This window comes from Ursus maritimus, unplaced genomic scaffold, assembly GCF_017311325.1.
Source record: "Ursus maritimus isolate PB19 unplaced genomic scaffold, ASM1731132v1 scaffold_14, whole genome shotgun sequence".
Taxonomy (NCBI): domain Eukaryota; kingdom Metazoa; phylum Chordata; class Mammalia; order Carnivora; family Ursidae; genus Ursus; species Ursus maritimus.
Window position 1 is genome coordinate 4,960,694 of NW_024423786.1, and position 15,272 is coordinate 4,975,965.

Consider the following 15,272-nt stretch of genomic DNA (forward strand, 5'->3'; position numbering starts at 1 on the left):
CTCCCAGTAATTATTTGTACCTTCCAGCATCACAGCCTGCCTCCTGTACTCCTAGCATGTGTGAATACACTTAGGCAGCAGAGAGCGCGGCACATTCAGGGACTACGAGGAGGCCAGGATGGCTGCAGTGGGAGCATATAGGGAAGTTTGGGCTTGTGTCTTATGCAGTTCTGGGTCCCCACGGAGGGCAGGCATGGGGCTTTGCACATGAAGCGCTCGTTAATGACTTGTGGCATTAATAGGGCCCCTGGTGTATTCACTTTGCCTTTCCTGTACAGGGAGCTCTAACCCTCTCTTTCTTCTGCTCTGACCTCAGCGCCTACACAGAACCCTATAAGGTCTGTCCTATCTCGGCGGCAGCCCCCAAAGAAGACCTGTCATCGGATGAAGAGCAGGGAAGTTCGGAGGAGGAGGACAGTGCTCCAAGAGACCCCAGCCTCGGCCACAAGGTAGGGTGCCCCGTCCTGGGCAAGGGGCCAGTGGGTTGTGGGGAGTCAGAGATGTAAAGGCCGAAAAGGATGGTGAAGGATCCACTGTACCCCCTTTTGGTGAGGAGGGAGCTGTTTGTAAATAGCTCGCCCCAAGTTGGATACAGAGGCTGAGTCACTGCACAGCTGGGGCTGCATCTTAACACACATGGGGAGACACAGGATCCTGTGTTGGTGAGGCCAGGTGACAGCTCCTACCGACTTCTTGGGTCTGAGGAAGTTTGGGGCTTCCCAGAGCCCTTGTGGATGAAGTGAAATAGAGCTGCATGATTTGAATCAAGATAGGCCTGAATTCTAATGACCTTAGGCTTCTGGGCTCAGTTTCTTCATCTGTGAAGTGGGAATCATGAGGATGAGTTAAGGGAAGTGTGTGAGTTTCATTAACTGAAGACAGTTTTGGAATGAAAGTTGGTTTCCCATACCCTGTGTCAGCGCTTAGATGGGATGTCGCTTGTCTGGAGGCAGACAGAGAGTTGGGTCCCTGCCTGATACAGGGACCAAGTCACATTGGTGGTCCAGATCTCTTAGCGGGCATCAGGGCACGGTGGTAATTATATGTGCTGCCTCAGGGTGCCTGGGAGCCTGGCTGATTATAGTCCTTCCACACACTGCTTCTTGGGGCTCGGGTTTGTCTCGAAACAGAGAAGTGAAGAACTTGCCCAGGACCGCACGGCTGTTAGTCCATGTCATCCAGGAAACACCATGAGGTGCTGGGGGCCAGGAGTTTAGACCAAGAGGGACACCCCCGCTGCAGGGAGACAGACTAGGAAGGTTGAGACCAGCTTGACATTTCCCCCATACCATCCCCTGGGCCCCAGTTGTCTGCAGAGGAGTAGCTGGGGAGGTCAAGGAGCATCACCTCCTACCTGACTAGCCTCGTTCAGGTACCTTATATGGTGTCCGTCTCCCATTCTTTGTCATTCTGTCCTTCCAAGGCTGGGCTAGTAGGTGGATCACGTTGATTAAAGACTGTGTCTGTGGAAGCGCTCAGCAGAAGTGCCTGGCACTTAACCTAGCTTTGTATAAATGGTCATGTCTTTCATTTTGTTTTCATACCCTTGATTTCATTTCATTTATCTCTCTGGTCAGGGTCTTCATAACGTGGCCTCCCTAGGGCTATGGGAATGCTGAAGGGGGTTTTCCCACCTGGCTCCTCTTCAGTCCTTCCCCCTGTGGCTCCTGACCCTTCCTCTCCCTCTCTGGATAGAGTGTGCTGTCTTCCGCAATCCATGCCTCTTTGGTTCCTTACAAGTTCAAGGTTAATACCACCACCACTTGGGTGTAGTGGAGGACACAGAAATTAAGTAACTTGCCCAAGGCCACTCTGCTAGTGATTAAAGGGGTTGGACTCAAAACCAGGTCTGGCTGGCTCCAAGCCTGCTCTTTGTTTGCTTGTTTGTTTGTTTTCCCCCCTGTAGCCCTGGAAGCCTTCTCTTACCTCTCCACTTCTTCCCCTCTCCCCAAAAAGAACTGTTGCCTGTTTGAGGGCAAGGGAGAGGAGCTTTGAGTTAGTGGTGCCAGTTAGAGATGATTGTGGCTTTTCTAGGCATCCCGCGGGGTCGTGGAGCCTGGGAGCAGAAAGATAGTTGCTATTTGGGATTTGGTCCCCACTCTGAAGCTGGGAGTTGGGTACCAGGCCAGGAAGAGTCGAAGGGCTGACGGAGCAGTGGGGCGTCCCCTATGCAACTTTCTGTACCTCAGGGTCCCCCACCTAGTGATGGTTCCCCACCATAGCACCGGGTTCTCTGTTAAACCTTCCTCTGGGACCACCTGCATCTCCTCCTCCAGCTGTGTTACCACTGGCCAGTCACTTCCCATTATAGGACCTCAGCTTCCCCATCTGCAAAATGAGAACATTAATAGTAACTGGGCTGTAGGAGGGTTGAATGAGGGCACAGATGTAAAAGTGCCAGCTACGTAGTAGGGGCATGATAACCATCTGTTGTTCCTGTCTGGGAAGCAGAGGGGGAGAGGGAGAAGGGAGGGTCCTATTTGCTCAGGACCATTGTAAAGACATGAAGTCCTAGGGTCCTGGACATTGGTGGTCATCTGGGTCAGCTTCCCAGCCTTGTGGTCTCCAGGCCATTGCATGGACACCCCCAGGAGCTTGCAGGAGGTGGGGTGGTATAGGGAATGAGAAGTTCAAACTCAGCTTCGATGCTCGCTAGCTGAGTAACTAGCAAATGGGCAATTCCTTAACCACTCTGCCCCTCCGTTTCCCCTTCTGTAAAACTGGGAAGACAATAGTGGTGCCTACTTCACAGTAGTTTTGAGAGTGAATAAATCTGAGGAGACAAATGCCTGGCACACAGTAAAAGAACACATGAAGGTCAGAGTGGGTGGGACCGTGGGTAGGATAGGGAAGCAACCTATGCAAGGTCCAGTAGAGCTCAGTGATAACGACAGGGTTGCAGAACTGAGGCAGCTCCTGCCAGGCACAGGGACCTCTTCTGTGTCCTGGAGTCAGAGCCACGTAGAACCAATGGCCAGCCAAAGGCGGGGCCCACATCAGGAGCTGGGCTTGGAGACACTAGCATCCTGTCATTCTGAGAGCACAGAGGGAGAAGCGTGGGTCTAGACTCCTCAAGGCAGGTCAGTTCACCCTTGGGAGCCCAGCCTTCTCACCTACCAAATGTACCGAGCATCCCTTCCCTTCTGCCCTCGAGGCTTTCGTAATGAACCACAGTGGCAATCACCTTTAAAAATCAAGTTTTCGTTGCATGAGGCATGCTCCACTGGGTTCTCCTCATAAAGTGTGAAGTCATTACAGGTGAGGGTTAGATGCTCTGGGGTACTCATTCCTAGTTCCTGTGTCCCCATGGAGGTAGCTGTGGTACACAGTTTGGTGTGTATCTTTCCAGAACCTTTTCCCTGCATTCATCTGTGTGTATCATTCATTATGAGTGGAAAATGGAGGGTACTGTTTGTGGAGTTGTTGTTTTCATATGTTGAATATATCAAACTATAAGAAACCTGGTGTAACTGGGTTGCAGTCACTCGCTGGTATCGTAGAGACTGTTGCACATTGCTACACAGCGTCCTTTTATTTTTACTGCTGTATGGTGTTCCAATTTATGGATACGCTGCCCTTTATTTTGCTCTCCCCCTGCTGAGGGAACTTACGGGGTTTCTAATTTGTGTGCTCTACCAACAGAATCACAGTGCACTTGCTCACACACCTCCTTATGCACATGCTTTTCTCTAGGGTAGATCTCAGAAAGGGATTGGTGGGCCAGAGAGGTGCACTTTCGATCTCCGTACCTGCCACTACGGTGACCCCCAAGAGGCCATGACAGCGCACTCCCTCCTGGCAGCCCTCAGTGCAGAAGAGTTCGCAAACTGCTGGGCTGTGGTGTAAATATGAAGGGAGGTTTCTGGAGGGAGCAATCTTTCCTGGCTCGTTCTTGCTGTAGAAGTTTTGGTGGCATGGGAGGTGGGGAGAAGGAGCATTTACTCCTCATTCTTTCATCTTCCACTGTGTCTGAAAATTCTACTTCCTCAGAAGGCAAAGACCTCTCCCCTTCTGTGCCTCCATTACATCAAGGAGGGAAAAGGAGCCAGATTTCCCATCTCCAGCCACCTCCTAGGAGCAGACCTAAGGAAAGTGTGAATGATAGTGGAATTGCTTCCCCTGGGGCCTCGGGAGGCATGTTTGCGGTGAGCCCCACCCTTCCTAGAGTTTGATGTAAAAATAAATGTAAGGTGATGAGCTCCACTCTTCCAGATGTTTTGAGGTGGCCATGTCAGAAGGAGAGAGATTTGGATCAGGATGGGAAGCTGAACCCAGCTGTCCACCCACCCACCTGTCTGACTTCTCCCTCTCTTCCACTCAGAGATATTCAGGGGGTATGGGTTAAAGGAAAGAGAGGGCAAAAAAGGAAAAGCAAAAAGGACATAAAAATAGATCCAGCTGTGAAAGGAGACAAAGGCTGCCTGGCATGTCACTCCTCCCTGACAGCAAGCCTTGTTTTCAGACTAACTGAGACTGTTCAAGCTAAATACCAGCTCTCCGGAGACCAGCCCAGGAGTTGGTGGCCTCTCCGAGCCACCTCCTCCCTCCACCTCCTCCTCCCTTTGTGTGAGTCCTGTTGTCACCACATTTCCCTGATGGGTCCACCCTCGAGCCCAGGCAGAAATTTGCCCTGTCCTCTGGAACAGGCCTGTCCTGCCGTGATGCCCTCCCCAGCCCTGCCCAGACAGGTCATCTTTTCGCTGGCTGCACCCACGGTCCAGGCGGCCTGGTCTGGGCCTTCTGCTGGCCTCGTGCCCCCAGACCTTGCACCTGCCACCTCGCCCTGACCATCTGCTTGAACCCCAGTTATTTCCATTAGGCCAGTCTCCCACCTGGCTTAAATGCCGACATATGCTTTCTTCATGCCAGTCTTACAACCGGTTGTGCAGCCCTGAACATTGGCTCCATGGCATGTGCTCACTCCTCCTAGTCCCTGGGAGGCCCTCCTAAACCTGCAGAAGCTTCCTCAGGCTGCAGCCTGTTCTCCTTCCCAGAAAACAACCTCGCCCCCGGGTGAACATGAACTCCCTCCCGTCTGCATCTTCTCTTGTATCCTCACTCAGTTTCTCCCCGTCCCTCCCCTTCAGCAGAAATTTATTTACTAAGTAGCCACTGAGCACCTCCTATGCCAGGCACCCTTCCAAGGGCTTAAGATCCAGCAGCTACAAGACAGACCAGGTGCCTCCCTGCCCTGGTGGAGTTTCTACTCCAGTGAAGGAGATGAGCAGTCAGTTAGAAGGCTCCTAAGGTGGGCTTAGGCTGTGGAAGGGCTATCACATCAAACACACAGAACAAACCCTGGTGGTGGGAGCAGGGCTGCAGGGGTGGGATGAGGGGGGAAATTTAGGCGGAGAGGGTAGAGAAGGCTTTTTTTTGCAATTAAAAAATGTATTAAAATACACATAACATAAAAACCCACCATCGTAACTATTTTTAAGTGTATAGTTCAGTGGCATTAAGTACACTCACCCTGTCGTACACCACCGCTACCATCCATCCACAGAACTCTTTATCTCCCCAAACTGAAACTTCGTCCCCATGAAACACTAACTGCCCACCCCCTTCCCCAGCCCCTGGCTGCCACCGTGCTACTTTCCACGTCTACGATTTTGACTGCTCTGGGGACCTCATGTAAGTGAGTTGGGGTTATATGGAATTTGTCCTTCTGTGACTAGTTTATTTCACAGCATAATACCCTCAAGGCACATCCATGTTGTAGCCTGTGTCAGAGTTTCCTTCCTTTTTAAGGCTGAAGAATATTCCACTTGTATGTACACATCACATTTTGTTTGTCATTCATCCACCAATGGGGACTGGGGTTGCTTCCACTTTTTGGCTGTTGTGAGTAATACTGCTATGAACGTGGTACACAGATGTCTCTTCGAGACATTGCTTCCAGTTCGTTTGTGTATGTCCCCAGAAGCGGAGTTGCTAAATCATATAATTCTATTTTTAATTTTTTGAGGAACCGCCATATCATTTTCCACAGTGGCTGCCCCATTTTACATTCCACCAGCAGTGGGGAAGGGTTCCAGTTCCTTAGAGAAGGCCTTTATGATGGGGAGGAAACCTTTCAACAGGGAGCTGAATAGTGTGAGCCAGCAAGAACTGGCGGGGTCTAGGGACAGAGCATTCTGGGCAGAGAACAGCAGCACAGAGGCAGGACGGTGAGAATGAGCCTCGAGAGCGAGACCAGCTCAGCAGACTGGAGCACAGGAGAGGGAGATGGGCTGCAGAGATTCTTTAGGACTTCCCTCACCCACAGACATATTCAAGTCTTCCCCACGCCCCTACCTCCCTTACTGCCGTCATCCACCCTGCACAGCCCTCCCTGACCTCCATGAGCCAGGGTCTCCATGCTGTCCACCCCAGACCCTGAGCCTCAGCTCTGGTGGTCTCTCGCCTTGGAAGTTCCCTCTTCTCTTGTTTTTTACTGGCTGCCTTTGTTCTGGTTCTCTCCCTACTTCTGTGGCTGTCCAACTCTGTGCCCCCACACCAGGCATTTATTTCCCAAGGCTCCTGAGCTCTTCCATCCCCATCCATCAGTCATCCTGTGTTCTGCTCAGGCAGCCCATTCCAGGCCAGCAGCCTAGGGCGGAGTTACTAGAGCTGACCTCCTGGTCTGACCCCTCTCTGCAGCCCAATGCTCCAGCCTCCAGCTAAACTTTTGGTTGCTTCTTGGAAGCCCCACATATACTGTCGTCTCCTCTTATTCACAGTTTTGCTTTCCGTAGTTTCAGTTACCTGTGATGAGCTTGATCTAGAAGCAAGTGATCCTCCTTCTGACATATATTCAGAAAGCCAGGAGTCACCTAACACCATGTCACAGCACCCACATCACTTATATCTCTTGATGTCATCATGTAGGCATTTTATCATCTCGTATCATCATAAGAAGAATCAGGGTGTGTGCGGTACTATGAGGTACTGTATAAGATATTTTTAGAGAGACCACATTCACGTAACTTTTATTGTAATATATTATTATAATTGTCCTATTTTATTACTAAGTACTTTGCCACTTTATTTTTTTTTTTAAGATTTTGTTTATTTATTTATTTGAGAGAGAGAGTGCACGTGCACATGAGCAGGGGGAGGGGCAGAGGAAGAAGCAGGCTCCCCGCTGAGCAAGGAGCCCCATGTGGGGCTCGATCCCAGGACCCCAGAATCATGACCTGAGCCAAAGGCAGCTGCTTAACAGACTGAGCCACCTAGGCGCCCCCGTGCCTACTTTATAAATTAAACTTGATCATAGGCGTGTATGTCTAGGAAGAAACATACTGTATGTAGGCATACTGCATTTTATTGCGCCCACTCTGTTGTACTTCACAGATACTGCATTCTTCACAAATCGAAAGTTTGTGACAACTCTGCACCAAGCAAGTCTGTTGGCACCATTTTTCCAGCATTTACTCACTTCGCATCTCTGTGTCACATTTTGGTAATTCTCACAGTGTTTCAAACTTTTCATCATTATCATATTTGTTATGGTGATGTGTGATCAGTGATTACAACTCAGCATTTTGTAGCAATAAAGTATTTTTAATTATGGTACATACGTTGTTTCATACTTAATAGAATACAGTATGGTATAAACATAATTTTTATGCATCAGGAAACCAAAAAATTTATTTGACTCACTTTACTGCGATATTTATTATAATGGTCTGGAAGGACCCACAATATCTGCAAGGCATGCTCCTGTGGCGTTTGGCACTATCTGTGGTCTCCGGCATTCTCTGGAGTCTTTAGACCTATCCCCCAAAGATAAGGAGGGTCTCCTGTACCTCTGACTCAGCACATCGCAGACTGAACTTGGCATCTTCCCATCCCCTCGGCCTGCTTCCCCTCTTGTGCCTGCCATTCTGGGTGTTGGCACCAGATGCTAAAGATTTGAACTCCCTGGCATTTCATCTTCTATTGTCATGTGTTAATCACAGATCAAATGAAATTCAGCAAACTCCAAGGTCTTTGGCCAGGCATCATGAAGGATTCAAAAACAAGTCTGTCCATTCTTCAAACCCACCTCAGGGTCTTTGGACTTGCAGTCAGCTCCACCTGAAGCACTCATCCCACCCTTCGCACAGCTGGCTAAGGGTTTCAAATGAAATGTCACCTCCTCAGAGAGGTCTCCCCTGCTCACTCTGCAGTGCTCAGTTGCAGCATTCCTGTCTACTTCCTTCCTCATGTTTATCTCAAGCTGTGATCATGTGTTTCTTCTTCTGCTTACTTGCATGCCATTTGCCTTTCCCTGTAAGCATAGCTCCAAGAGGGCAGGACCACTTTTTTTTTTTTTTTTTAAGATTTTATTTATTTGTTTGAAAGAGGGAGAGAGTGCGTTCACGAGTGGTGGGGGGAGGGGCAGAGGGAGAGGTAGACTCCCCACTGAGCAGGGAACCCGATGCAGGGCTCGATCCCAGGACCCTGAGATCATGACCTGAGCCAAAGGCAGACGTGTCACCGGCTGAGTCACCCAGGCGCCCCTGGTGCCACACTTCTTTTCACGTTTATGTCTTTATGGCCTGGCACATAAAATAGTACTCAGTAAATATTCTCAAAAAAACTAATAAATAAATGAATACATTAGACTCAGTTCCTGCAGTCAAGTAAGGAAAACAAACCTAGATGCATGACAGTTTGATAAATGAAAACCTTTGTTTGGTCCTGTATAATTTACTTTGCACAGTGAGGGGCAGAGCTGGGAGCCTGCCTGGCTTCTCACCAGCTCCCCAGTAATGAGGCAGAGGGTGTGACTGTTCAGCAGAGTAAACAAGAGACATTTCAAGACAGTGTGAGCGGTGGAGCATGAGGGACACAGACTCTCAGAGACTAGGGGCTCAGAGGTCTAGAGGCGGCTAGGACACCTGCATGTCCCATACCCCTTGTTCAGGGTCCTGGAGGGCTGGGTGTGGAGACAATTAGGATGCCCTGACCCTAAGAGAGCTTGTTCTGTGGCTGATTTTCCTCTCTGCTATGTCTAGATATGCCCGTGGCCCCAGCGTGGGATTGGGGCCACCATCACATTCACCCTCCCTTTCTCCTTCCTGGCCTTATGGCAGCTGCTCTGTGTACCTAGTCTGCAGCCCTGCAGCCCAGAGTTGGACTTGGAGACCTGCAGCCCCCCAGGAACCCCCCCAGACTCACGGCACCAGGATCCATATGTTCACCAGATCCCCAGCAGTGTGTGTCTGCTCACTGAAGTTTGAACCCTGGCCTGTGTACATCAGCCAGCCAGTCTGTATGGAGCCCCCACAGGGCCCTCAGCCCTCCAGGTGCCAGGAAAGAAGCCAGTGTGGTGCCCAACCATGAGGCACTCACAGCCAAGGTGGAGAGTGAAAAAGCTGCTGACATGATAGTCTCTAAACCTTATATTTATGTTTTTTGCTCTTTTCTGAATATTATATCTCATGAGTTAAAATCAACGGCTGCCTGTGAGATAAAACAGTTGTGGGGCAGCCCCAGTGTCCTCAGCTATGTGAACTAAGCTCCAAATAGGATAAGTGGCTCAAGTCTTAAAAGTCAGGACAATCAGGGAGGCTTCCAGGAGGAGGTGAGGTCTTAGTGCTTCACAAAGGAGAGTAGGGTGTAGTTAAGTGAAAAGGAGAAGGAACGTACATAGGAGGCACAAACAGACAGTTTGAAATACAGCCATTGACTGGCTTCTTGAGGTCATGGCTGGTCCTTTCTTGACCTGACGTGAGATGGTGAGGACAGGAAGACCAAATATCATATGAGCCTTTTCAAACAGTGAGAACTTGCCAATCACAGTTACAACCACTCTCTTAGGATTCTAGAAGCTGAGAGAGCTGACGGGCATTTTGATATCACTTGGTTTTGTTTTTACTGCGGTAAGAACACTTCACATTAATTCTACCCTCTTAATGTCCATTGACGGATGAATGGGTAAACAAAGTGTGGTCTGTTCATACAATGGAATATTATTCGGCCTTAAAAAGGAAGGAAATCCCGTCACATGATACAGCATGGATGAACCTGGAGCACATTGTGCTAAGTGAAGTAAGCCAGTCACAGAGGGACAAATGCTGCATGATTCCATTTACATGAGGGATCTAAAACAGTTGAAGCAGAGAGTAGAATAATGGTTGCCAGGGGCTGGGGGAGAGGGAAATTGAGAGTTGCTATTCAGGGGGTATAGTGTCCCAGTTATGCAAGAGATTGCTTTGTCTTACAGGAAGGAAAACTACAGCTCACAGAGAAGCCATTGCCTGCTGGGGGTTATTCAGCAGGTTTGAGGCAAAGTCCACAGTAGATTCAGGTTTCCTGGTCTCTCATTCGGGGCCTTCCCAGATGCTTCTGTGAATATATTACAAACTGCATCAGAAGCAAAGATTCCCTCCAAAACTAAAAGTTTCTTAAAGCATATAGGCCAAAGCCAGACTCAAGCAGCCTGGCTTCAGGAACTAGAATAAGGCAGGTGTCAGCATGAGCTGGAGGCAGCCACTTGGTCCTGGGGAGCCAGGAGACTTCTGTATGGTCCCACCTTCTCCCTACCCTCCTCCTCGCTTGTGTAGCCTCTCTTTCACCATCTTTATCCCTTCTCTGCCTCCTGTGGGAGCACAGGTGACAGGTGGGATAAAAATGAGCCATGCCTCCCTGAGCCCGTCTCTGAGTTTCCCAGTGGCCGCTGAAGGCTGTGCTGGACACCCTGACCTGAATTCCCAGGGGAAAGACAATGTGTGTGATGGTGGTGCCTGGAGGGACTTTGGAGACAGCACTCTCCAAGAGTCTGGTGACACTTGTGAGTCCTGAGCACTCTCCCTTCTCCAGATGTGGCCTCGGAACACTCCAGCAAGCCCCCTCACTGGGACCCTCTCAGGATTTCCCCAGGGCTTGACACAGCCAGAGAAGGCAGTCCCTCCCCAGTTCTGGGTGGATTTTTCTTTCAATGGGCTGTGTGGCTGAGGAGGCTGGCAAATCCAGAGCATCAGGATGCCTGCCTTGGGGCTCTGCAACCTCTCAAGGTTAGTGTGTGACTTAGAGACACTTCCAGAGATCGTAGGGAAGTTCCGGCACAGGGACCTGCAGGAACCGAAAAGGCCCAGAGGTAGGGAAAAACAAGGTGTAAAATTGTGTTCCGTGGGGCATGGAGGAATGCAGGAGAGGTGTCCGGAAAGGGTCTCTAGGCTGAATCACAGGCAAAGGGTAGGACTTACCTGTGCCTCATTTCCCTCATCTGCAAAATGGAGATAATAAGAATAGTACCTTGCTCATAGGTTGTTGGAAGGATTCAGTGAGAATACATGTAAAAAACTAGAGCCATTCTTAGCACATAATAAGTGTTCAATGAATGCTAGCTATTCTATTATGACGTAGGTATTATTATTATTATTATTATTATTATTATTATTACAGCTGCGTTACAGATGAGGCTCAGAGAAGAGAAGTCATCTGTTCAAGGGCATAGGTGTAGGAAGGGGTAGAGTCCAGGATTTGAACCCAGGTCTTCCGACACCAGAGTAGGGGCTCTCAGCATCATTCTGGATGATGAGTCCTTTCTGCAAATGCTAGGGAACCATAAGAGGCACTCGGGACTGTAAGTGACAGCAAAAGGTGGCCACCATGACCTAGGATGGATTGGAGTAGGTGAAAGACTGGAGCTCCCAAAGAGCTAAGAGACAAGTTCAGTTGAGGGTAGAGGTATGCTAGGAGCTCTGGTCCAAGATGGTGACCAGAAAGCTCATCACTTCCAAGGTAGGGAAGTTCTGAGTGTGGAGAAGGGCCAGGCTAAGTGGAGTAGATGTACATGTGGCAAAAGTCATTGGAGAAGGAGGTGTCAAGGAGCTGAGAGGCAGAGGGTCCTGGTGTGGAGAGTGGAGTGCCCTGGTAACCACAGATAGGGAGAACCGAGCCAAGCACCAAGACCCAGGACATGGGGCTTGACCAGAGGCTGACAGAGACAAGCGTGGAAGGAAGGAGGTGGCTGTTTAAAGGCAGAGCAGATGTGAACCCAGGAGTCCTGTAAGTAGGAAAGGTGGTGAGAAACCAGGAGCTTTCGAGACGATTTCTTCGACTTTTGCCAAGTAGGACATTGTGGAGAAGGAACGTGTGGCTCCTGGGCCTACTTGGGACCCTCCTGAGGGCCAGGCCATAAAGCCGGGGGTTTGTTGGCCTGCTTTTCACAATAATAATAATTATTACTATGACTATTACACAGTGATAACGATGCCTCCCTCCTCTGTGGCTCCTCACTGAGATGAGCTTTTCCACTTACAATCCTGTATGAGCTTTGCAACAGCCTCTAAAACAGCAGTTGTCAAAACCTTTTGGTCTCACACCTCTCTCTCCTCTTAAAAATGATTGAGGACCCCATAGAGTTTTTGTTTCTGTGAGTTTCATCAGTCAGTATTTGCCACATGAAAGGGTAACACTGAGAAAACTTTTAAACATCTTTTAATTCATTTAAGAATAACAGTAATAGGTCCATTGCATGTTAAAATAAATGGCATTTTTTATGAAAAATAACTTTTCAGAAAAACTTAGGAGCATAACATTGTTTTTCCATTTTTGCCAATATTCATAACATCTAGCTTCCTAGAAGACAGCTGGATTCTCCCGGCTGCCTCTGTGCTCAGGCTGTTGGAATTGTTGTTTGGGCCAGCTTCCCAGAGAAGTAGTCAGAAAAGGGAGACAGAACCCCAGAGGTTCTCAGGTCACGGTTGGGGAACTGCGCTTCTAGAAGGAAGCTAAGCACCTGCATGTAATAGCTGGAAAACTGAGGCATGGAGACAGAGGACTAGGACTTCTAGCTCTTTCTGTGACTGCTACCAGAAGGGTCCCTAAAGGAGGACTAGCCCTCCCAGGTTGGTCCCAGAATAGCCAGGGTTGACTGGCTGGTTTGCCTGGGGCCTGGGGAGGAAGTGCAGGACTGGGCGGCCCTGGGGAACTGGGAAGATAAGCTGCCTCGGCCTTGGGCAGAGGGGCCAGTGGTGGCCTGATATAACACCCACAGCGTCAGCCTGAGAAACATGATAGCGCAGGCCCTGGCGCCCCCAGCCCCCACACTCCTGGGAGGAACCCTGTTCCCAGAAGTCTGTCCCTGGACACTGCCGTCAACCTCGGAGTTCATTTCCTGGTTAAACAAACATCTATATTAAATGGCCCGGGTGGGCAACGCCCAGTAGCAGCTTCTGAGGAGAGCCTCGGGCACATGGCCTGCCAGGCCCCCTTCTTGTCCGGCTGGTGAAGACACATCCATCATCAGCAGAGTCACTAAAGCAGTACGGCCCCATGCGTCCCGCCCGGAGTCTGCCCGTCTGGCAGGAGGGGTTGGGAAGGACGTGCAGAGTGGCCCGTGCCCTAGCCCTACCAGAAGTCTGCCCTTGACAGCTTTGAGATTGAAACAATGGTAATGGTGGCAACTCCAAAAGTTGGGGTGGGCCCGACCACTCCCATCCATCATCTCATCGTCTCGTCCTGGCAGGTGGGAGTGCTGACCCCATCTTCAGGATGAGGACATGGAGGCATCTGAGGAGGGCTTGCCCTCAGCCGCATAGCCACTCGTGGCCTGGCTGGGATGTGGGTCCAGGCATCCTGACTTCCAGCCTAGTTCTCTTTCCTGTGTAGCATGGTAGGCACTGCTCCAAGGGTCAGAGATTAGAGAGAACCTAGTCAGAGGACTAGCCTGGGCTCCCCCTGGAGTGCCAGACTCCTGCTACCACCTTTCCAGTACAGTGAAGGATAAGTGTTTCCAACTTGAAAACCCCTGCCATCTATAATGAGCAGAGATGCCATTTATCACCAAGTGCTTACGTGCCAGATGCACTGCTAAGTGCTTGGTTTCTGAAGCTGGACTACCCGGTTTTGAATTTTGGCTCTCCCACTTACTAGCAGTGACTTTGGGCAAAGGTTAGAACTTATCTGTGCCTCAGTTTCCTCATCTGCAAAATGGAGATAATAAGAATAATACCTTGCTCATACGTTGTTGGGAGGATTCAGTGAGAACACACGTAAAAAGCTAGAGCCATTCTTAGCACATACTAAGTGTTCAATGAATGCTAGCTGTTATTAAGTGGGTATTATTATTATTATTATTACTACTACTACTGTCTCTGTGTTACAGATGGGACTCAGAAATCACCTGTTCAAGGGCATAGGTGTAGGAAGGGGTGGAGATTTGAACCCAGGTCTTCTGACATCAGAGCACAAGCTCTCAGCGTCATGCTGGATGACAAGTGAGCATTGAGTCACAGGCCCCTGGGAGATAGGAGGTCATCTTGTCTTCATTTTATAGGGGAAGAACCCAAGCTTGAGATCTCCTGACCTCTGTCCTTTCTCCACAAAGTCATTCTTTTGATGGAAGCTTGACCACAGGGTTTCTTAGCTGTTAAGGCTCGTCCTGGCAGAATATTTTTTCCATTGCAAGAGTTTTGTTTACAAAGCCTTTTCACATGTGGGACTCTGCAGGAGCCCCTGCTTGGGAGGAGTGAGCTTCTCTTGTCCACAGAGCCCCACACTAGCCCTGCAGATGCAGAAGGCAGATGGTGAGTCACGATTCGGCGCCTGTGGGAGGGCCGGAGGCCAGGTGAGACTGTAGGCCTCTGCAGGCCTCGCTATTTCCCCTCCTGCTCCATGGATGCTGTGACAGCCCACCAAGAAGCAGCAGTGAGATGCAGGAGGGAGACTGACCGAGGGCCCAAGTTCTGCCCTACTTGGGTGGCCTTGGAGAGAATGAAATCTCCAAAAACACTTTCCTTCTTAGCCAAGCAACTATTCGGGATGAAACAGCTAGAGACGGGAACTCATTTATTGAATACCTACTGTGTGCCAGGCACTGTATCTCATTTCATTGATTTGTTCAGTTGTTGATTGAACATCTCCCGTGTGCAAGGATGGCATCAGGTAGTGTGGCTGCTGTGAAGAAGAGCACGCAAGATGAACGGTTATAACAAGTGGCTCTTGCCAGGGGGTGAGGTTTTGCTTCCCCCGAGGACATTTGGCAATGTCTGGAAACATTTTCAGTTGTCACAACTTGGGGTGGGGGTTGCTCCTGTCATCCAGTGGGTAGAAGCCATGGATACTAATTAATGATCCTACAGTATATAGGACCGACTTTGCAACCAAAGCTGCCTGGCCTAAAATGTCAGTAGTGCCAAAGCTGAGAAACCCTGGAATAGAGAATGACTTTGGGTGATCTTCAGGTCAGGTGGTCAGGGATGGCCACACTGAGGATGTGACGTTTGATCTGAAAAAGTCAGAAAGTAAGAATTAGATCTGGGAAGGAGCATCACATGCAGAGGGAGCAGCAAGTATAA

General features: G+C 49.7%; 1 protein-coding gene and 1 long non-coding RNA gene across 3 annotated transcripts in view; one reads left to right on the forward strand and one right to left on the reverse strand.

Annotated features, from left to right (window-relative positions):
• The window catches only part of FGD5 (FYVE, RhoGEF and PH domain containing 5), a 120,266-nt gene that overhangs the window by 50,516 nt on the left and 54,478 nt on the right, over nt 1–15,272 (forward strand). For both annotated transcript variants that reach the window (XM_040628411.1, XM_040628410.1), the window contains one exon: nt 317–449. In XM_040628411.1, coding sequence (XP_040484345.1) covers nt 317–449 — 133 coding nt within the window. The remainder of the gene's footprint in view (nt 1–316; nt 450–15,272) is intronic.
• The window catches only part of LOC103669519, a 44,677-nt gene continuing 41,809 nt past the window's right edge, over nt 12,405–15,272 (reverse strand). Inside the window, exon 4 of the long non-coding RNA XR_570313.2 lies at nt 12,405–15,202. This is a non-coding gene — a long non-coding RNA (uncharacterized LOC103669519). The remainder of the gene's footprint in view (nt 15,203–15,272) is intronic.